A 24,575-nucleotide genomic window follows, 5' to 3' on the forward strand; every position below is an offset into this window, starting at 1 on the left:
AGCCTTTTAAGTCTGTGGGGATCTCCTCTGTATAACAAATTTCTACCTGTGTCCAATACACCGATCTTACTTTATTCTTCTGTATTGTATGGAAAGAAAAAAAAAAAAGTTTTCTCAACCCGAGAGCATTTATCATTATTGTAGGCAAAAAAAATTCCTTTAGTGAAGTGGTTGGTAGAATTTTGACTTGTGTATATATAAATATATAAATATATTTTAGTTCATCCTCCTCCTCCTCTTTCAGTTCGGATCCCTCCCAGGTTTCTCCTCCTAAGTTTTCCAAAAAAAATAAAAATTAAAGTAGATATGGAAATGAAAGTAAAAAAATATGGCATTTACAACCTGCAAATTTCCTGATTGTATAGTAGATTCCAATCTATTCTGTGAATTAAAGTATTTTAAAGAATGGCAATGCCCTTGGACTTGAGTGGATTTAATCAATGAGGATTGTGTTCAGTTTTCTTCTACAAAGATGTAACACATTGCACCTAGAGATGTGAACAACTCGAACATGCTGGAGTCCGATCGTTCGTCGTTTGATTACCAGTGGCTGAAGAAGTTGGATGCACCCTAGGGAGTCCCGGAAAACATGGATACAGCTTATAGCCATGTTTTCCAGGACTCCCTAGGGCTGCATCCAACTTCTTCAGCCACCGGTATTGAAATGCCAAACGATCAGACAAGTTGCGCCCATCCTAATGTGAACTAATACAAATGGTGATATGAGCCAAGGATTTATTTATTTATTTATTTATTTATTTTTAAATAAGTTCATTGGGTAAAACCAATGTCCATCTATGCCTGTGCCCCTCTGACTTTACTTATTATTGCCCCCATATTCTGCAGGCTCTGTGTTATATAGCGCCATGGGCCATCTTTGCAACTAGTTGCATCTTTTATTTTCTTACCTATACTAGAAGACTGAAAACTGGATGCTAGTTGATGGCGACAAGTTCCTCCTCTTCTTCATCTCTTTAGGCTCTTCTTTAAAGAGCGGTTCCAGGTGGTCCACGTAGAGCCTCGAACACTGATGGTGGTGTTCAAGTGAATTTGAACCACACTAGTACATAGCGAGCCGCCACTACTGGGATATTCGCTCCATCCACACGCCAGGAATGTTACACAGAACAGCACATTTGTCACATAAGGATTTAATACCAATCATGTGCTAAAGGAGGTTGACAACTCCTATGGGCTCTGTTGTGGTTGCCATGTTGGCCACACAGCTCTTGTCACTCGTTTTTAGGCTCTGTTGACATCAGCAATGAAGCCTCCATTGCTGAAGCCATCATATTTGACAAAGACTAGTGCAGTTTGCAGACAGACACAACTCAAAGGATTCCATTGTGTAATTGATTTGGCTCTGAATTTTTGGTTTTCTGGTCCCATGATGGAACAGAAAACCAGAAATAACAGATGTGAACAGAATCTAAGTAAGGAAGATAAGTTCGGATCCTAAGGTATGGAATAGCTCAGTCTACAAAGCTATTCCATACTTCACTTTTTATGGTATACTGCCATACACTGTCCAGACAGAGGTCAAAAGTACACTGCTTTTACTACAGTCCAAAAATGGACCCCCATGGACTAATTCTTTTAAGTTAGTAGCTTTCCCAAGGTACTTTCTAATATTTTAATAAAATATGATATAATTTAGTAACCTCTTGGTATGGTTTATGTCAATAGCCATAATGTCGCTTACAACAGTTGTGGTAGAGCCCTTTAAGGGGAATTCCAGGAAAAATTAACTTTTCCCCTAGCCAGCTTTGTTATGAATAGAGCCACGAGTACGGCGCATGACCTGTAGCTCTTTTCATTTATATGGAGCCGTAGGAAAGAGCAGAGTACAGCGCTCCATAGGAATGAATAGAGTACGGTGCCTGACCCGCGGCTTTATTCATAACAGAGCCGACAGGGCACAATACGGAGATCGTCAGGGGTAAAAAGGTTGGATCCCCAGCAATCTCCTACTTTTCCCCTATCCTGTGGATAGGGGAAAAGTTAATTTTTCCTGGAATACCCCTAAAGTATGAAAATCAGATTGAGGCTATGTTCTCACAAAAGGACAGATTTATCAAACATGGTGTAAAGTGCAACTGGCTCAGTTGCCCCTAGCAACCAATCAGATTCCACCTTTCATTTTCCAGAGTCTTTGAGAAATGAAAAGTGGAATCTGATTGGTTGCTAGGGGCAACTGAGCCAGTTCCACTTTACACCATGTTTGATAAATCTGCCCCATAGTATTTAGTATTTTTCCACGTTAAAATTGCAATATTTTTGCCATGATTCTGTCAAATGATTTGCGGCAAAAATAATGCTGTTACCATAAATTGTGCAGTTCGCTGCAATATATCACTAATTAAACACATAGGGGGATATTTATCAAACATGCTGTAAAGTGAAACTGGCTCAGTTGCCCCTAGCAACCAATGAGATTCCACCTTTTATTTTTCAAAGAGTCTTTGAGAAATGAAAAGTGGAATCTGATTGGTTGCTAGGGGAAACTGAGCCAGTTTCACTTTACACCATGTTTGATAAATCTCCCCCTATGTGTGAACATAGCCTAAGATCATTCAGTCTGGTAATAAGGCAACACTTGTCAAATGCAGTATAATACAATACATACAAGCAGCAGACACCAGGGTGGTGGTAGGACACGTGTCAGTAAAGGTGAGTTTGCATTGATTGATACTTTACTATCCACGCACAAAGTTGACTGGCGAGATGTTCATTCACACAGAGACCTCAGACCCTTCCTCTTCTCTAACCTCATCTTTTCATACCAAATTCTTATTGTTTTTCCCCAAAATATTACTTACTTGCCATTCATAACTTCAAGGTAAGCCGTCTTCCCATGGGTGTCATGTACTGGGTACTTTGGGTTCTGTGTAGTATTTATCGTCTCTTGGTGTCTTGTATAACATGTGGTATGAAGAATTGGCCTGTAACCAATTTGGAAATTCCATATTGATAACCATACACAGTGAAACCATACAAACTCGCGGGAAATTTGGGGCAGCTCTCTTGGAGGTAATATGCATAGCATATGAAAAAAATGAGAATCTGTCATCGATCAGGGTGGCGGGCTTTGTAAAGCGGTGCTCTTTTGGATAGGTTTCACTGTGTCATGTGTTTGTTGGGTTGTCAGGTACCTTGTAGTCAACTGCAACTTACCCTCATCACGGCCACATTGATCTGCCTACAGCTCAATGTATTCATTATGTTTTGTGTTTTGTATGGTCTCTGAATTCTTTGGCTATCCTTTCTACCGTTTATTGTTCAGAGAAGGAAGCCAAACTTGACCAAGAGTCATAATGTGTTGTTTTTCGTCTTAGCGCCATCTTGTTAACAAAGTATGTGAGATATATAGATGTTGCTTGTCACAGCTACTTGGTTATTTCTTAGCACTAGCAATTCTAAATATAGCATTTCTTTGTTTCCCTGTGTAGGTGTACTACAAGGTCCTCAGTCGTTCCATATGGGAAATGATGGGATTTTTAAAAGTCCTGGTCCTTCAATATGTCCATTATCATCTGAATTAGAATTAAAGCCTGAATGTTCATCAAAGGGCCCATCTAGTTGCAGCTCCTTTCATAGTAGTGAAGGTGAAGGCACTGACCATGAGCCAGACCTATTGGACTGCAGTGGTTCCAGACCTCTCTTAATGGAGTCAGATGAAGAAGAGGGTTCAAAAAAAGTCAAAGATATGGTATTTCCTAATTCTGACGATCTCCTTTCCAACCAAAGCACACCTGTATATACTCCATCAGAAAGGATGGCCCAAATGCCGTCGGGAGGCTTCAGTACAGAAGTAGATGTCTTTGCCACCGCGCCATTCATGAGTTCAAAAATTTCTAAGGATGATTCTGACGTATTCACTAATGCTCCATTTTTGGCCAAGTCCTGTACGACGTTAAACCAGCTAGAGGAACCTGACGTGTTCCTTAGAGCACCTTTTACAAGAAAGATTAGTATTGAAGACCCTCATTCTGTAAAAGGAGTTGAAGTGACGTCAGTCGGCAATTCTACATTCCGAAACACTGACTTGAAGGTTGGAGGAGGCAGTTCTATGAAGACTTCATACACCACTGGAAACCTTTATTCACATTCCAGCAAAGGCATTGAAATAGCTGAAACCTCTCTGTATCTAAACGCTTTGAAGGAGCCACACAGTGCTGAAAACCATAGGATCCCTGCTCACGAGACATCCCAAGAGACTGTGTTTGGGACTGTGGTAACCAAACCATTCCGCCCTCAGTCCTTGTCTAAGTATTCCCGGCACTATAGCCCTCAAGAAGGGCAGGCTGTGGATGCACAGCCCATTGCTGCTTACAAAGTAGTGTCTCATTCTGCAAAGGCCTCAGTAGCTGGATCTGTTCCCATCACCCCAGTGACTTATAGAACTTCAGAGGTTGCAAGTGCGGATCCATTTGGCTTGGCTCCATTTCCTGCCAAAGCTGGAAGACAAAACCCATAGTGTAGAAGCTATCTACCTTAGAACCAATCCCTTACTTTTTTGCAGTGCACTTCCTATTAATGTATTAATCCTTACCTGCTTTATGCAGCTCTGTGTTACTCTATCACAGAAGGGACTTCTTCATTAAAGTGCACCCGTCACCTACACACAGCAGAGTTGGCGATTTCTTATTTATACAGGATTAGAAGAACATGGATGTTTTGTTCCAAAAAAAACAGCACCACCCCTACCCGTTGAGTGACCAGTATTATAGACCAGCTCCATTGAAGTGAATATTTTGAGCTATTATACCACACCACCCATGGTTTTTTTTTTGGAAGAAAGCCTGTTTTTCTGATCTCGTACGACCCCCTTTTAAAGGGATTCATTAACCTTTAGAAATTATGGAAATTTTCAACCACACAGTCAACTCATTGTGGCCTTTAAGTTTAAGATCTTTAAGACTGTATGTAGTCTAAGATCTCGGCTCCTGGACCGCTTTGTTACAACAGTACAGCTTCAGCGTCTATTTCTAAGTCATGGAGAATCCCTCTAATCAGAATGTAGTCTGTAAATTTACCAGGAACCTAAAAAAAAAACCACTGTGATGATAAGACGACTCGTGAACCATCCAAAATGTCCTCCTACCTGTGTGTAGATGAAAGAGTCACTTTACCTGTCCATTTCTCACTTTGGTTGTGAAAGCACTATCTGTTCCTGCAAGCCATCTCTACAATAGGGTTATGTGTTAGTGATATTTTTGAATTTTTTTTTTTCCTGTCTTTGTGTTTAGTTTAGGGCGTGTTAAGAACGTAGACATTGAGGTGCCTTATGGTGCGTTTACACAGAGATTTATTTGACAGATTTTGAAGCCAAGCCAGGAATGTATTTGAAAAGAGCAGAAATCTCAGTCTTTTCTTATGAGCTGTTCTGTTTATAGTCTGTTCCTGGCTTTGGCTTCAAAGATCTGTCACATAAATCTCTCTGTAAACGCACCCTTATTTATGGAGATGAACGATTACCGCCTGAAGGATAGGGTCTGGTGCATCGTCAGCATCTGAATCCACCCCTAGAAATAGGTGGTCCTTCATCTCGGCCTTAGCTTTTATTAATATAAAATATTGTTTAATTTTTGTTTTAATTCTTTTTTTTTTTTTTTTTCTTTTCTCCTCCTCTGCCTCATTCAGTGTTCTTCCTAACACATTAAAAGCACTTGGAAAGAATGGCTGCTGATACCTTGTAGATTTTATCCACCATTTTTTCTGATCGTATCATTCAACTCACTGGACCACATGAATGCAGACAAACAAACATAAAAAAGTGGCGTGGTAACCCATTAAGTTCAATGCAGCTCTTATTTCTCAAATGGAAGATGTGACTTGATTGATCAGTATAGATAAGGTCTCCATGTTTCTTCAGTATTTATACAAGACATATGATCAATGTAGGAGCATTATATATGGGAACTGTGTTCACCTGCTGTGCTCTGATGGTGGATAAACTGGATCTAAGTTGCTGGCAAGACTTTACTTAGATCTTTGACCGTAGTGACTACTATTTTCTTTTAAATACATAGTGTGAAAATCTTGTAAAGCCAAAGGTAGATATCCTCTTTAGCCTTCTGCGCAAAGATTCAAATTAGTTACTCTGCTGGAATCATCATGTAATCTAAATTTGATTATCCAAAACCTTTTTTAAAGGCTTTGTCTGAAAAATAATTTCTTTTTTCAATCGTGCTCATGGGAAATTAAAAAAAAAAAAAAGTCCTCCATGATCACCCACTGCTACTGTTCCAGTCATGTTTGTCCTTCTTTGTACCAGCACTTCCTGGTTTTCTCTTGCAAGCAAAGCCAATAGCTGGCTGGGGAGTATCATTGCTGTGTTTAGATATTGATGAGCAGGTACTTCTTCGTATTGAGGGGAAACCAGGAACCACTAGACAGCGGGAAAGGATAGTGGCAGGGGATTGGTGGCAGATGAGTACCTTTTTTTTTTTTTTTTTTTTTTTTTTTTTTTTTTAATCCCACCCTTAATTGAAACAGAAATGAATTCTCAGGAATCCCTGCATTGCTTTGGCTGCATTATTACAGTGGTCATGTCTACAGATTGGCGATTGGCTCATGACGGAGCCACCATATGCCAGTGACTCAGATGCAGCTAATCCACTAAGGCTTTTCAACACGTACAGTTTACACTAGATTTAAATAGCACACTGCCTGTCAGGGGACTTCATACTCCAATGCAGGGCAGCTATTTTGTTTAAGAATGTATTGTCATCCTGGTACCACTAGGTGGCAGCACCTCAAATATTAATCATGTAGTGCCTGATATCATTCTTGATTGCCCATATTCTCTGAGTTGAATCTATATTAAACCTCTGAAGTATGTCTTAGTTTATTCACGGTCTTCCAGTATTTTATTTTTTATAAATGCATAGGAAGTTATCATTGTCCAATATTTGACCTCAAAATAACCCGACAATCAGTTGTTTCTGAGTTTTATATGCTGGTTATTCTTTTTTTTTTTTTTTTTTTTATATATATTTCTTTCTCTCCCTTAACTTCTTTCTGGTAACTTTTGCAGTTTTGCTACCTTGCTACATACATACATAAAGTAGGAGATTGCGGGGGGTCCGACCTCTGAACCCCCCGGTGATCTCCGTATCGGACCCCGTCGGCTCTGTTATAAATAGAGCCCCGGGTTGGCATGTGACCCGTGGCTCTATTCATTCCTATGGAGCGACGGAATGAGCCGAGTACATCGCTCTTCTGGCATACTCGGTGCTTTCTGATGCTCTATAGGAATGAATAGAGCTGCCGGTCACATGCCACCCCTGGGCTCTATTCATAACAGAGCCGACGGGGTCCGATACAGAGATTGCCGGGGGGGGGGGGGGGTTCAGGGGTCTGACTCCCCCACCACGATCTCCTACTTTTCCCCTATCCACAGGATAGGGGCAAAGTGAATTTTCCCAGAATACCCCTTTAACTAATTTTGTGGCCAGGCCGTACAAAAGATTGCTTTATTGTTCATGTGGCCTAACTTCATCATAGTCTGATGCACATTTCCATTTACATAGGAAGTTGTGTGACCAACTAACCATCGGCTAATAGCTGGTCCCTCTATATGGGCCAAAGAGCATTCTTGTCTTTGTAAATGGACCCCAAGGCCAGTGGGTACACGGTCTCCCAGTGCCAGATTTGACAGACTTGCTTGAATTTGGAAGGGTGTCTCTTTATCATGCCACTGCTTACTGACCCAAAACCCAGCCTACACTCCAGACTATTATTAATATACAATGTTATATAGGGTAGAGGGCCTAAGGGGGGGTTTTGACCTTGTGTCATTCACCAACTATAAGGTCCTCCAGCTTGGAAAATTCACCAATGCCCCCTAATTCACAGATCCTCGGTAGCACTCCACCTGGTGAACACTTTTTATTATGCAGAAAATGAAGAAGTGTGTTACATGTACTTTACATACAAGTGTATAGCTGTATAATAAGTTTTCAGTCAAGTCGTATATTTCTGCAAACAAAATAATTGGGGCTAAAACAAAGAAGACTTTTTAACATTTATATTTTCGAATGAATTAAAGGGAACTTGTCAGCAAGACAATGCTATATAATGTATCTCCATCATGTTATAGAGCAGGAAGAATTGAGCAGATTAATATATAACTTTTTGGGAAAGTATAACTTGTTTGTTGATTGAAATCCCTGCTCATTCTGTGTTAAGGAGTCCAGTGGGCGGTGTCAATCAATGGACTGGACTCTTCAGCATGGAAACATCACAGATTTCAATAAATAATTTAAAAGTTATACTGAACCTTTTTCATAAAATTATATATCAATCTGCTCAGCTCCTTCTGCTCTATAACATGATGGTGATAGCTTAGGTAGCATTTTCATGGCGACGGGTTCCCTTTAAGTGCATGTCCCACATTCAAAAATTTCCATTATACATCATCGGGATGGATCGAGAGTTGCTGTCTGTCGGTGACAATGTACGTGTCCATTTGCAGCAATATTATTAAGGGGGCGGCTCACACCACTAACCCAATAGCGTGAAAGTGTTTTGAGCATAGACTCTTCTGTAATGTGACCAGACTTTGATCAGCATGTACTGTAAATTCAGGTGTTGTTATTTATTAGGTATCGGCAGAGCACCCCTGCCTCATACTCATGGTGTACTGATTGCTATGTGACATGGTTACCATATAGTGACCACACAACATGGAGCCAGAAGATGCTTCTGTTTGGTGTACCAACCTAGTGCTGCTTCCCTGTATTTCTTAAGGGATTAACTGAAAAGGATAAAATAAAAAAATAAACACCTGACTAAAAGTTTCTGTCTTTTTTTTGTCGTATGTGTGTTTCTTTCCCATGACAACATGGTGCAGAGCATAACACACAGGCTCTTCTTACCTTTCCTCGCTCCCCTGCTGTCCTCCTGCGTCATCTTCAGGTTTCGGCTGAATAATCCTGCCTCCACTTCTGAGACGGACTGGTCACGGCCGTGACAACCTGCTTAACCAATCACTGACTGAGATGGGACTAGTGACTGGCTAAGCGGGCTGTGACTATTGTGACAGATCCATCTCGGGTGGAGGTGAGATTGCTCAGCCGGAACCTGAAGAAAGCACAGGAGGACAGCAGGGGAGCGAGGAAAGGTAAGAAGAGCCTGTTTGTTATGTTCTTCCTAAGGGCAGTAACATGTTAAAAGTTTAATTTCAGTGGAATCCCCCTTTAATCCCATTGGAACAGCAATCAAGAGCACAGAAGACCCCAATACCCCTGCCCCCACATTTCCTCCGTACCAGCACATCAGTAGGTTACTACTTGAGGAGGGTCTCTACACTGTCTGGCATAATGAGCTGTGATTGGGGAGGGATACTCATATACTCTAGTATATAAACAATTATAATTACGAAAAATTAAAAAATGCAAAACAAGAGTCCGTGGAGTCTCTGTTACGAGTCTCAAAACATGGGATAGCCAGATATCTCTAGCCTGTTGCCACGGGGTGCCTCCATGATGGGGAGAGCACCACACCGCCCTGATAGGTAGCCCCTTATGTCCCACTCAGTTGCGAGTACTGGAACATAAATAGGGAAATACCAGGGTGGCTCCTTTTTGTCAAAGGCTAACTCAAGGTGTGAGTATTACGATCATGACAAGGGCTTGCCAGGGCCGGCTTCCATCCACAGACAGCCGTTTTGGGGTATTTGCCCCTCGTCAGTGGTCTGGCTTCTGGCTAGTTGGGGCAATGACAAATCAACAAACAAAGCACAGTAATCTCTGAACTCATGTCAGGAACTCCCCATAGTAAAACTCTCTTACTCTGGAGAATTCCTGTCATGGACAGAGGTGGCAGTAAAGAGCACTGTGTCAGACTACAAAGAATACACCACTTCCTGCAGGACATACAGCAGCTGATAAGTACTAAAAAACCCTTCCAATTTCAAAATAGAAATAAATTACAAATCTATATAACTTTCTGATGCCAGTTGATTTGAATGAAAGAAATTTTGCTGGGGTACCCCTTTAAGTCCCCCATATTCGACACTCATTAGTTTCCAATGTTGCCATTTCACTTTCCACTCCAGTGCAACAAAAGTTACCTCCTCCCTTGGCGACCTCCTCCCTTGGAGCCCTTTATAGGCATATATGAACTTATTGGAGGACTCTATGGGAGGGGCATAGTCATGTATTCCTCCATGCTCAGCCATCTTATGGACTGGATCACCATTCAGCATTTACAGCAGGATGGCACAGCCTGGAGGAGGGGTGTCTGAAAGCACTACGTAACACGCAGGGAGTGATTGTTAGTACCTGAATACCTGGTAATGGTACCTGATTTTCAGATGCCTGGATTTCACTAATAATAATTTCCACCAATGATTTTAAATAGTGGTGAGGCTATTTTTCAGCCGTATTTATCAAAGCTCCTCAAATGTGTCTGAGCCCAGTAAAGATTTATTACAAAGCAAGGGGCAAGCTGGCATAATTCAGTATCTATGCCCTAATGCATTTACAGTATATACTAAAGTTACAGCTGCACCTCCAAGTGATGTGCTAGTATTAATAAATATGTTCCTGTGTGAACCTCATTTTCCCACTGCACTATAGCATCATTCTTGACCCCTGACGTATGCAAATAAAAAACAAAAACAAAACGATTGCAATGGACATCCTCTATATACATGTCCCGTACTCAGACCCCCTATCTATTAGTCATAGTGGGGAACAATAGGAGCAAGGACCCCTACTGTGGAGGATTCAGTGCAACCTGTAATACCTGGCTGGCCATTCACTAGAAAGCGCAACAATAAATGATTTTTGTGTTGTTTATGCAGTAGAACACAGGTTACCCACACATGCAGATTTTGATAATTTTTTTCACCATTTTAAAAGCCAAAGCCAAGAGCGGATACAATAGTATTTGCCCCTTTTTTTACTTTCTCTAATGACTCTATATGACCCATACCTGGTTTGGGGGTCAAAAACTTATCAGCATCCTCAGGGGCCTCCATATGCACCCAAATGCATGTTTTTTTGGGGCATAGCTAAACATTTTTAGTCACACAGCTTGGACAGGTGAAACAGGTTAAAAGATCTTCATTTTAGAGAAGAGCGCAACTCACGCATGCCCGAGTTTGATTGTACGCCATTTTGTTAACAATAGCTGAAGAAGTTGGATGCAGCCCTAGGGAGTCAGGGAAGACATGGATCCAGCCTATAGCTATAGGTATTGGTATTCAATATTCAGCCATTGGTATTCAAATGCTGATTTGTCTGTAGATTCTGTGTAGTGACTAACTACAGTTATTCCCAGTCACAGTTGCAGAGCAAAAAGATAGTGCTAGCAGAGGAATTGAATACCAATGAATACTCTAGCTTTGGATGTCCAGTAGAAATGAGCAAATTTACATTACGAATTGCTTAGTTTGCTTGGCAGTTGGCTTATACGCCATGTGCCTTTGATCTCTGTGCTGCTCCACCCCAGGTACCTGGAAAAGCTGGATCCAGTCCTGGGAAACTTCATCAGGACAGAACCATGGCGCCATTGTACAATGCAGCCTGGTCTGATGAATCAAATTTTATTTTACATCACGTGGAGGGATGTGTCTGTGTCACTTATCTATGGCGGAGATGGCACCAGAAGGCACTGGCATGTGATGATGACCTGGCCAGTGTTTTGCTGGGAAACCTTGGGTCCTGGCATTGATGTGGTTCTCACTATGACCTATGCAGCCTTGCTTAATACTGTACTAACCAAGTCTTTATGGTATCAGTATTTCTAATAGCAGTGGCCTATTTCGGCAGGATCATGGCCCGGCCACACTGCAGAAATAATTCAGGAATAGTTTGAAGAACAGGATGAAGATCAAGGTGGTTCCCCAAATATCAGTCTGATGGAGCATCTGTGGGATGTGAACAAGTCCGATCCTTAGAGCTAGATGCCACAGGGCACCGTCACAGGAACGGTCTAATATTAGAAAATATTTTTTTTTTTTTGTGGTGGCTACTTGGCATATAGCGCCACCATATAGTAGCACAATGTACAGAGATTGTCATCACTTCCTATAGAAGACAGAGACTGGTGCAAGAGAAAGGGGGGCACAATGATGGGGATACTGATCAAAATCCCACATACACCACTACTTTGGTTTCACTACATGTATCTCTTCAGTTGCAACAAAACTACAACTCCCAGCATGCCCCAAAGGCTGTCAGGGAATGCTGTAGATTTGTAGTTTTGCAACAGCTAGAGAGGTACAGCATAGAATTATATATATATATATATATATATATATATATATATATATATATATATATATATATATATACATACACACACACACACAGTATTTTCCTGTGTATAAGACTACTTTTTAACCCAGGAAAATCCTCTCAAAAGTCAGGGGTCGTCTTATTGGGCGGGTGCTGAGAGACAGCTGCATCCCAGATGTTGGGGGTCGTCTTATATACCCAGTCCTGTTATAGGCCGGAAAATAAGGTAAATATTCTGTCCTGTACCGCTCTAGCTGTTGCAAGACTACAAATCCAAGCATTCCCTGACAGTATATATATATATATATATATATATATATGGAAGCACACAGCACACTGTACCCCAGGTTAGTGGTGTGGCTGTGGATACTTGCTGTGGATCATACTGGACACTATACATATAACCAGGTGCAGAGTTTTGGTATCATTGGTTTGCTTGTATACTCTTTAATAATTTAATATTATCCTTGTATTGGTGTATATACATTCAGTAATCACCAAAATAGTTATGGAACTACAAGTCCAATACAAGTCCAGTACAATAGCCCGCCATCTAGCAGGTAATGCAGGGCGGTGTCGGTCTGGTGACTGGCAGTTGGGCGCAGGCATGGTGACGGGCAGCTCTATCCTGCGTCCTGCCGGGGTCCTGACTGAGGAACAACAAAGATGGCGGCGCCCGTGTCCAGGTGGATGAGCTGCGCAGCGCACTTAGGAGGGCGGTGGGTAATTCCTATTGAAGGTCACGGTGTATATGTCTGGATTAGCCTGGCTGGTGATCATATATAGTATAGGAGCGGGTTATGTGGTCATTACGGGGCAGATATAGATGTGTACTATGGCAGCCCTTATATAAACGGCCACCCAGCTTTCCCTGATCCCTGACCGCTCCCTTATCCTCCCCATGCATCTATGCATCTCCGTCCCCCGTGTAACTGTATAACAGCTGTCATGGCATGATGGCATTTGTAGATTTACAGGTTGAGGAGCACTGAAACGTGGGATTCTGGGTGACCTGTGCTATGGACAATCCCTGCACATCCCTATAGGTCAGGGGCAGGGAACCTTGGCTCTCCAGCTGGTCCAGAACTACAACTCCCATCATGCCTGGACAGCCAGAGCATGATGGGAGTTGTAGTTTTGTATTCTCAATTCTAAATTTTTTTAAAGCTGGAGTCGGTACTTTTTTTTCCAACTCCGGCTCCAGCCAAAACTAACTCCGACTTCACAGCCCTGATGGAAACATCGCCCATTGGTCACACAATGTATAAAATAACGGCCGCTGCCGTCAGATTGATGTTTGTGTCATTACTTTGTGGCCGTTATTTTACACAGATTTTTTTTTTCTCAGTCTTTTCATTTAAAGTAAATGACTTTTAAAATTAGCTCCACCCAAAGAACTATCATCACCCTGAGCTATAATAATCAACCAGCTGTAATGACGGCTGCCAAATTTCATACGCAAAATAATGGCAGTGGTTTTAATGTTCAAATAACGGCCATCGAAAAGTATTGTATGAACACAGCCTTACAGTGTAGCGGTCATTCCAGTCACTTATTTGCCCTCTGTTCTTGTGGTTGTGTGGGCCCAGCAGTCAGGGGGCTAGGTCTACCCTGGCTGCTAAACTGGCCACTGAGCCAATCAGTGACTGGAGTGGCGTTCCTTCCTAGTCACTGACTGGCTGAGCCGCCAGTCAATCAACTGGGTTGTGACGTGGACACCCTGGAGATCCCGGAGCCCGGCAGGGGTCCTACGGCTGGTCTCACTGTTCATCGTGGGCACGGCAAGAGGTTACTTAGTAATTGTGATCAATTTCCCCCTGCAAGATGCTGGGCTTTAGAAAACCTTTAATGTTAAAGGTTCTGCCAGAGCTAGAAGCTAATAAAATATACTGACCCGTGCTGACCCTCCACTCTGCCCCTGGCATTTGATTCCCCCTGATGACAATGTGAACACTCTGCAGCCTCGCTGACCGGCCACACAGGTCTTGGAACTTCATCAGCAGAGCCAATGTGGCTTTCCCTTGGCTGCGCCAGCTTACTGTTAGGCAATGTTTACACACAGTAATCTGGTTGTAAATGAACCCAAAAAACAGACGATTTACAGCTGGGTAGACTACATGGAAAACTACTTGTAATTCACATTCAGTAAAATTTTTCTTCCACTATTTTACAGAACAAGATATTTATAAAAAGAAAAAAAAAATCTGCTAAAATGGGGGGGGGGGGGGGTGGCGAATCAACTTTAACCCCTTAAGGTCAAAGCCTATTTTCGTTTTTGCGCTTTTGCTTATTCCATTTTAAGTTTAAAAGTCCATAGCGCTTGCATTTTTTCACCTAGAGACGTATATGAGCGCTTATTTTTTGCGAAACCAATTGTACTTTGCAATGACCAGCATTATTTTTCCATAACATATGCTGCGAAACCGGAAATAAATTCATTTGCGCTGTCAAATTGAAAAAAAACAAATTTGTTTTGATTTCGGGGAGTTTGCATTTACGGCCGTCCGTCCTATGGTAAAACTGACTTGTTATGCATGTTCCTCAAGTCGTTACGATTACTATGATATATAACATGTATAACTTATATTGTATCGGATGGCCTGTAAAAAATTCAAACCATTGTTAACAATATACGTTCCTTAAAATCGCTCCATTCCCAGGCTTATAGCGCTTTTATCCTTTGGTCTATGGGGCTTTGTGCGCCAGTTTTTGCGCCATGATGTGTTCTTTCTATCGGTACCTTGATTGCGCATATACGACTTTTTGATCGTTTTTTATTACATTTTTTCTGGATTTGATGCGACCAAAAATGCGCAATTTTGCAATTTGGAATTTTTTTGCGCTGACGCCGTTTACCGTGTGAGATCAGAATGTGATTAATTAATAGTTCGGGCGATTACGCGCGCGGCGATACTAAATATGTTTATTTATTAATTTATATTTATAAAATGGGAAAAGGGGGGTGATTTGGACTTTTATTAGGGGAGGGGATTTTTTATTAATAAAAACACTTTTTTACTTTTTTTTTTTTACTGTAACTAGAAGCCCCCCTGGGGGACTTGTATATAGACAGCACTGATCTCTCATAGAGATCAATGCTGTGTATATACACAGCAAAGATCGATTAGATCGGTCATAGATTACTATGGCCCGCTGCAGGCCATAGCAATCTATTGCCGAGCCGGGATCAGCGTCATTCCGACGCTGAGGCCCGGCACGGGCAGAAGAACGGATCTGCCCCCCCGCGATCGCATCGCGGGGCGGAAGATCCGTCCCACTAGACACCAGGGACGTGCGGTGCAGTGCCTCTAAGTGCAGCTGTCAGGTTTGACAGCTGCACTTAGAGGCTTAATTAGCCGGCGCGGCAACGGGACCCGCGCCGGCTAATAGAAGCACGTGCAGCCGGGATCAGCGCCGTTCAGAGCGCGGTCCCGGCGGGACCACGCTCTGCACACCCCGAGCGGCACCATGACGTATCAGATACGTCATGGGTCGCTAAGGGGTTAAAGAGTCACTGTCGTATTTTTTATTTTAATTTTTTTTGCAGAAATCAATAGTCCAGGCAATTTTAAGAACTTTGTAATTGGGTTTTATTAGGCAAATATGCCATTATCTACATTCAAAAAGCCTTTTCCCTCCCTCCTCTTTTCCATCCACTGCAAAATATCAGGAAATTGTGACTTGTTGCATCAGACACAACCTGTCTGTTCTAGGGAGGGGGGAAGAGGGAGTTAGCAGTCAGCAGAAAGCAGAGAACAAAGGATTACAGGCATGGAGGTGGGTGACAGCTGTAATCAGAGCTCAGAGAAGTCAGTGCTGACTGTCAGACGAGATACCTGGGTGATTAACTGTAGATTAACTCTTTGTTGTCCTGTTTGGTGCCTCATCTCCCTCCACCCCTTCCCTCACCATAGAGAACCATGAAGACAGGGGGAGAGCTTCAAACTGCTTTTTCATGATAAAAATGCATTTTTCAGCTAATAAATAGAGAGGATCGGGTTCGGGTTCGAGTCCATCCGAACCCGAACTTTTGGTATTTGATTAGCTGGGGCTGCTGAACTTGGATAAAGCTCTAAGGTTGTCTGGAAAACATGGATGCAGCCAATGACTATATCCATGTTTTCCACATAGCCTTAGGGCTTTATCCAACTTCGGCAGCCACCGCTAATCAAATGCCGAAAGTTCGGGTTCGGATGGACTCGAGCATGCTCCAGGTTCGCTCATCTCTAGTCACCAGCATATGATTGCCAGGTGTCTGACTATGGTCATCAATAGAATGAAGTGGAGGTGGAAGTAAAAACCACCATGACCTTTGACCTCCCAATCCATCTGCTTGGCTTTTGCTGACTATAAAGGGACACATGTCATGGCATTTTTCCCTGCTTTAGTGTCCCTTTGGGCCTAGATGCAGTTTACCTTCTCTAATGCCAATTTGCCTGTAATTTTATTGCACTTGTCCTTCCTTATTGCCTTGGGCATTCAGTACAGTTATACAGGTATGATGTCATGAGATGCCAGTGGTCGCCCTACTGTAATCCGCCAGTCACGTACCTCATTGTTGGTGCTCACAAAATCTTTACAAGACAGTGTAAGAGGAGAGGCGTGTACATGTAGCTGGGTAAATATAGTTTATATTGGACAGTGCAAAGGTCAAGCCAATGAGACAATTAATTTCCTGTAAAGATAGGGATATGTACAGGTTATACACAGAGGCAGCCTGGGTGTGATGGGTGTGTTTATGGAGTTACTGGGCACTTGTTATATGATTGTTATTCACTGCTTTTAGGTTTACTGTTCCTCCATGTCTCTGCCCTTTATATCTATATGTGTACTATCTGTCTCTTTTGTTTAGTTTTATATTGTGATGATGTAGACGTTGATCTAAAACCGGCGTTTCCTATATTTCAGATTCTATCATCATACAAGGACGTCATTGTATTCTACAGCGGCCCAGACGCTGTATCCATTTACTGCAAGGAAACCTCTGCTTGTCACACACAGTCCTTCACAATCCAGGTAGGTATACATGTAAAGAATAGCTTATACCATTGTGTTATATCATCGGGTGTATCTGGTCAGAGACCTGGACTACAATGGGGACTTCTGCTTCATGTCTGTTTCCGTGTCAGGAATGTAAATGGGATTTTCCCAGACTGCAGTATTGCTCACCAATCCTTAGGATACGCCTCCATTATGTGATCAGTTCAGTCCATGCTTAGGGTCCTATTACACGGAGCGATTTTTAACGATTAACGACTAACGAAAATGATTGCAAACGAGATTGTTTATTGTTAACCTGAAATCGTTTACCATATTACACAGAACGATAATCGTTAGTACAATCGTTATTGCGATCGTTACTATGATAGTTTATTCCTTCTGATCCCAGCAAAACAATGAACTAGTGATGCACAATGCACCGAAATATTGATACTACTATCGATATTCGGGGCAAAAAAACGGTTCGGTACCAGGATTTCCTGGTATCGATACTTTATGTTAAGATGTGCAATAGTGCAGCTTAAGGGTATATTCACACGAACGGGCTCGCAGCGAGATTCTCGCTGCGAGCCTGGCAGTTCCCATACACTACTCTAAACGACCGCAGCGAGTATGTAATTATACCGCCCTTAACCCCTTCTGCTCCCGCCCGGCTCCCCCGCTGTAAGCAGCATACATTACCTGTACTCGCTGCACGGGTCCGGCGTCCTGCTCTCCCGTCCGGCCAATCAGTGGCTGCGGCTGGGCAACACACTAATTGGCCGGACCAGAGAGCAGGACGCCGGGACCCCATGCAGCACGGACAGGTAAAGTATGCTTACAGCGGGGGAGCCGGCCGGGAGCAGAAGGGGTTAAGGACGGCAGAATTACATACTCGCTGCGGTCGTTTAGACCGCAGCAAGTATGTAGTGTATGGGAACTGCCAGGACCTGCCGGGCTCGCAGCGAGAATCTCGCTGCGAGCCCGTTCGTGTGAATATACCCTAACATAGAGTATTGTGCAGAGAACGCGGCCGGCGGCTATCTGAGCGCCGGCAGTGTTCTCTCTGCGCTCCCCACCCCCCGCGCTGCTCACTAACTCCTTCTCCATGCTGTAATGTAATTAAAGGATTTTCATTTATATCAGCTGGTTTTAGAAAGTTATATAGATTTGTAATTTACTTAATTCTCAAGTCCTTCGGTACTTATCAGCTGCTGTATGTCCTGCAGGAAGTTGTGTATTCTTTCCAGTCTGACACAGTGCTCTCTGCTGCCACCACTGTCCAGAGCAGAAGTTTTTTATGAGGATTGCTACTGCTCTGGACAGTTCCTGTCACGGACAGAGATGGCAGCAGAGAGCACTGTGTCAGACTGGAGAGAGTACACAGCTTCCTGCAACACATACAGCAGCTAATAAGTAATGGAAGACTTGACATTTTCAAATAGACAACAAATGACAAATCTGCCATGTTCCCCCTGCTGATCGCAGTGTGTTATTACCATATGTAACAGCAGAGACTTTATTATAGTACTTATCAGGTTTACAATTGATCGTCATGTTTACTGCTCTTCTTATCCTTTCCATAGCACGATGTATGTTCATCCAGACACAGGATACCCCAAATCCCAACAGCGTCAAGTTCATCCCAGGACGAGCAGTTTTAGAGACGAGAACCATGGATTTCCCAACCCCGGCTGCCGCGTTCTGCTCCCCTTTAGCAGGTAATTTAGTTTTTTCTGCTGCATTTCAAACATGACATATTGGTTACCTGCAGCCACCACTAGGGGCAGTATGAGCATTTAGGAGAGTTCACCTACTATCAATAACAATGATGCTAGTAAGTACAGTATATATAGGGCATGTTTGCAAGCAGATTTTTCTGTTGGAATATTTAACCCCTAGACCACCTAGGACGTACCTGTACGCCTTGGGTGCCTGTCACCAGACGACCCTGGGCGTACAGGTACGTCCTGTGGTATGAAGCACACTTCAGAGCGGGTGGGGGCCAGCTGCAATCAGTAGCAGGGCCCTCACCGTTAATGGCAGGCTGCAGCGATCACGTCATTAACCCCTTAAATGCCACAGTTGCTGTGTATATCATACTGTTCAGTTCCTTCTGTGGTACAGCATGATAGCTTAGGTAGCAATTTTCATGGTGATTGATTCCCTTTAAAGTGTCGTGAAATTTTTTTTTTTTTGCAGAAATCAGTAGTCCCAGGCGATTTTAAGAAACTTTTACTTGGTTTATTCGGCGAAAATGCATTTTATCATGAAAAGCAGTTTGAAGCTCTCCCCCTTGTCTTCTCCTATGGAGAGAGCTAAATAAAAGACCAAAACAGGACAACAAACAGTTAATCTACAAATACCTCACCGTTTATCTCCTCTGACCACTGACCTCTCTGAGCTCTGATTACAGCTGTCACCCCAGCTGTGCCTGTAATCCTCTGTTATCTGCTTTCTGCTAACTCCCTCCTCCCCTCTCCCTAGAACAGACTGGGTATGTCTGATGCAACAAGTCACAATTTCCTGATTTTTTTTTGCAGTGGATGGAAAAGAGGAGGGAGGGGGGGACCTGGGAAAAAGGCTTTTTTAATGCAGATAATGGCAGATTTGGCTAATAAACCCAATTACAAAGTTTCGTAAAATCGCCTGGGACTATTGATTTCTACAAAAAAAAATACGATAGTGACTTTTGGACAGAATCCACGCATATTTGGTGTGGGATTCTGCACTGGAATCTGCAGTGTGAACACGCCTTAACAGCATGCTGTAAGCCATTAGGGTGCGTTCACACCTACAGAATCAGCAGCAGATCTGCAGCAGATTTGATGCTGTGTTCAGTTATTTAAATGAAATCTGCTGCGGATCCGCAGCAGAAAATACGCTGCGGATCCGGTAAGTGTGAACGTACCCTTAAACTGTTATGTCATTTACTATTTATTTGCAGACATCTCTTCAGAGTTGAAGGTGTGAAAAGTGTTTTCCTTGGGCCTGATTTATTACAATTACAAAGGTAATGTCTGTCATAAATTTGGGAAAGGGGTTTGTGAATGGCTGGCAGTAACAGATTGTACCCGTTCATCAGCAGGAGAGTGAGGAGCTAGACTGGAACTAATCAAGCCCGATATCTACGCCACCATCATGGACTTCTTTTCCTCCGGCCTCCCTATAATAACAGATGACGCCCCTCGCAGTGAGACGGGTAGGATGGATTATTCATTTTCATCCAGACTCGTACTGAAGTTTATAAAATTCTAACAAAATCTTTATTGGTTGTCTGAGGGTATGCTGACACTGAGGAATATTCAAGGAATTCAAGCTGAATCCCCACCTAATCTGCTTGAAATCCACCTGTAAAATATGTACAGAGCAATGTCCCATTGTGTTCAGTGGGATTTCGCTATTGTTGACACAGCAGAATATACAAGAATATACAATGTCAATTCTTTAGGTGGATTCCACTAGAGAAATCCCATAGAAGTCATATGGGCTTTGAATTTCCTTTTTCACTCGAATTTCACTTGCATTCGTGCCTATTCCACCAGAGCTGAAGAAGAGGGAATTTTCCTCTTCAATTCCTCACCTATTCTTTAGTGTGAATATAACCTTATGCTGCGTTTACACGGAACGATTACCGCTCGAATTTTCGCAATAACGATAATCATTTCGTGTAAACACAGAAAACGATCAATCGACGACCATGACCACATGTTCTCAAATCGTTGTTCGCTAAAAATTCGCAGATCGCTTCGTGGTAAACAGTCTTTCAAAGATTCACCCTATGTAAGAGATGGGCTTAAGCGATCTTAAAAACGATCGCAATAATGACTTTTCTTACAAATTTCTAACGATATTTGTCTAAATGCTGATCATTATGAAAACCAAATTGTTGCTTCAAAATCGTTAAACAATCCCTTCGTGTAAACGCAGCATTAGACTCCAGTGTAATACACATGTTGCCCCCTCCTCCACATCCAAACCCCCCTATCGTAATTAAAACAAAATACACATGAATGCATTGAAGCACAGAACAGTCAAGTATTTTTAACCCAAGGATTTGGTTTTCAGTAAAGATATTTTTTCCTTTAGCCCTATAAACTGTTGGTTTCTAAATGATGATATACAGTATTTCCTTTTCCATTGCTTCAGCCATGGGTGTTGCCAGGAATCGGGACTGAGCAGTTGGATTCCAGGCAATAAATAAAGAGCTACAAATAGCAGGATTATAGTAATTTGCAGCAATGGGAGGAGTGGGGTCGCCAATGAAACCCACATACAGATTCTTCAATAAACGTAAACTGCTTAAAACATCTCCAAGTGGGATGAGACCAATCCGCATCTAGAGTCAGGCCTATAGGACAACTGTTTGTGGTCTTCTTCTAAAAATAAATTGTGTTTTTCTGTGATATTGATTCCAGGAAATCATTGTGATATAGTAAAGCCCCTATCCCCGCGAGCAGATGAGTAAGGGGGGGGCTGCCCTTGTGATCGCTAGATTGTCCGGGCAGCAGGAGTGACGGCAGTAGATCGTTGCTATCTAAGGGCCCTATTCCACAGGACAATTATCGTTCAGATTATCAAAAAATCGTTCGAATCTAAACGATAATCGTTCATTTGAAAAGCTGTTAATGATTAACGACCAAATGAGAAATCGTTGATCGTTTAATAAGACCTGGACCTATTTTTATCGTTGCTCGTTCGCAAATCGTTCGCATTGAATAAGATGTCGCAGGAGATCTCCGCAGGAGATTTGATGGCGCAGATTTGATGCTGTGTTCAGTCATTGTTCCCATACCAAGAGACAAACTCACATCCCTCTAAGCTCCCTGACTGAACTGTCTCATTTTTTAAATGTTTAAGCTGTTATATTATTGCTTCTTTGAGTGCACATGATAAAAATTAAGAGGTGTCATTTGATGGTTATAAGACAAAGCATTTATTTCTCTGGCTTTCCCAACTCAACATCTGTGTCTTTGGAGCGTTCAAAGTACAGGCCTGGGGTTCCTGCCAGAACCCTCCAACATTTGTGAAAAGGTCAGCGCGCCACACCTCCAGCAAGCAGTATGTAATAAATGCAGCACAGCTTGTCCCCTCTTCACCATCCGGGAACCAACAATTCCAATGCTGTTCCTGCGGCTCATGTCATCCAAATCTTCCATCTTAGTATGAAGTATTAGATGTCTTAGTGTTCAGTAACTTGCTCTTCTATTATGGTTGTTCATCTTTATCTCTGCCGATTCTTCCCTCTACCGTCTGGATCTAATGAGGGATTCATTAGGGATTCAACCTGTTCATAGGAGTTTGCAAGATTGCACATTAATCCATGGGTCTCCAAACTGTGGCCCTCCAGCTGTTGCAAAACCACAATTCCCATCCTGCTTGGACAGCTAAAGCCTTGGATTTGGCATTAGTCAATAAAAGGGGAAGTGAGAAGAAGTAATGATGATTCGGGTTCAGCTCCTTACATTATGCTTTGTTTGCTAGTAAAGTCTTTCCTTGTATAAGCAGTTTATCAGGAATCCCAAGTATGGCTAACTCTTACATGTGTTTCCCGCAAAAGCTGCTTCAGAAGAAGATGACGAGGTCGTGGCCATGATCAAAGAGCTTCTAGATACCAGAATCAGGTAAGTAGTATAGTATAGTATGTGAACCATAGACCGAGAGATAGTTGGTGGGAAACATGGCCACAGATGATTTTCATTGTCAAACCTATTGACCAGAGGTAGGGAACCTTGGCTCTCCAGCTGTTGCAAAACTACAACTCTCATCATGCCTGGACAGCCAGGCATGATGGGAGTTGTAATTTGTGCAACAGCTGGCGAGCCAAGGTTCCCTACCTCTGCTATTGACCATGCACACAAATTACTAGTTTACACCTACACTTCAGTCAGGATGTAGATATTGATATGTGTAATTATTTTAATCCACAAAATAAAAACCTTAAAGAGAAAAAGCAGGAATACAGTAAGGCCCACCAGGTAACAGAATGTTTACAGTCACAGGACAGCACAGAACGCACCTTGTTCCGTAATTGTAGTAAAAACGCCGGCCACACACCTTAAAAGCAGAAGTGATGTTTGTATTGAGTCATACATGTAGAGCACGTCACTTTAGATCTTATACTGTAGCACCTGTCCTGTTAGATTGTGGTTTCAGTAACCTGTGATGTCATAGATTTGGTTGTCAGCAGCACTGGTATTGATGACACTGCACCCAAATAGCTGGGGTCATTAGGTCAGGTGTGTGACACAGGTAGCTGTGGGCTCTCCTAGTAATCTCTGTTCATCATTGAAGAATACATCTGGAATTAAAATGAAACCAGTCTGTGCTGCACCTTATTACTGGCGTTGGCTGCATGTTCCTGTACAGTCACGTGATCATTACCTGTCTGTTTGGTATGTGAAAGGAAACCCCACAGAAACAGCAGGCAGGTGTTACCTGACATCTACAGTCCCGCTGATACATATCTATTGTCTATTTTAAGATTTGGGTGGAATATTTGTTAGGTTCACACCTGTTATACTGTCAGTCATTGGAGCCGATCAGCGAAATAAACAGCGCCAGCAAATCCGATACCCAAATCATATGTGACAGTTCCAGCAGGGTCTCCGGCATCAGGCTCTTACACACACTATAAATAACACCAAATACGGCTGTAAAATGAAAGAAGACAATGACCTTTTTACCAATGTAGTAATAGTTCCATTGAAATCCTAGGGATATTGCACGGGCAGTAGAGGAAAAATGCTGTAAAAAATGAATGTTTGTGTTATGTTTTTATTTAAAATAAAAAATAAAAAAGGCAGTTTCACAAATGGTAGTTGAAAAAATGTCACCTTTTACCTAGCCCCATACCAGATAGAAAATGTCACCTTTTACATAGCCCCATACCAGACAGAAAATGTCACCTTTTACATAGCCCCATACCAGACAGACTAGCATAGCATTGCAGTGCTGTTTGTCTGAAATTTCTTACGTCTCCAGGTGTGAAAAAGGTGTGACAAGCGTGCTTCAGAAAAGTTAGGCCTTTTTCAGTACGTACTTTTTCAATAAAATATCAGGGCGGTGAGTGGTCCTCATTAGGATACAAGAAAAATGCAGTTTTTCTGCAGAAACTCTGTGCACGGTGAATGGGGGGACCTTAGGGCCTTATTCACGGGACGATTATCGTGCGAAAAATTGTTAAATCTTCAAATTTAAACGATAATCGTTCTGTGTAATTGCAGGCAGGATCGAAAATCGTTCGTATGTCGTTGATCTAGATCTGAACCTAAATTCTTGTTAATAGTTCGCTTTTAATTCCACGTTCGTCGCTCAAGTTCCGCATTTTTTCACTAATCGTTC

At 42.4% G+C, this 24,575-nt stretch overlaps 1 protein-coding gene across 1 annotated transcript; it reads left to right on the plus strand.

Annotated features, from left to right (window-relative positions):
• The first annotated feature begins 3,478 nt into the window (after positions 1–3,478).
• LOC138775581 (uncharacterized protein FLJ45252-like) lies at positions 3,479–4,477 on the plus strand. The gene has a single exon (XM_069955974.1). The coding sequence runs from the start codon at positions 3,479–3,481 to the stop codon at positions 4,475–4,477; it is 999 nt and encodes a 332-aa protein (XP_069812075.1).
• The last annotated feature ends 20,098 nt before the right edge of the window (positions 4,478–24,575 follow it).

This window comes from Dendropsophus ebraccatus, unplaced genomic scaffold, assembly GCF_027789765.1.
Source record: "Dendropsophus ebraccatus isolate aDenEbr1 unplaced genomic scaffold, aDenEbr1.pat pat_scaffold_1792_ctg1, whole genome shotgun sequence".
NCBI classification, from domain to species: Eukaryota; Metazoa; Chordata; class Amphibia; order Anura; family Hylidae; genus Dendropsophus; species Dendropsophus ebraccatus.

Coding starts and splice junctions, on each gene's coding strand:
- LOC138775581 (XM_069955974.1), top strand. CDS start 3,479: ATGGGAAATGATGGGATTTTTAAAAGTCCTGGTCCTTCAATATGTCCA.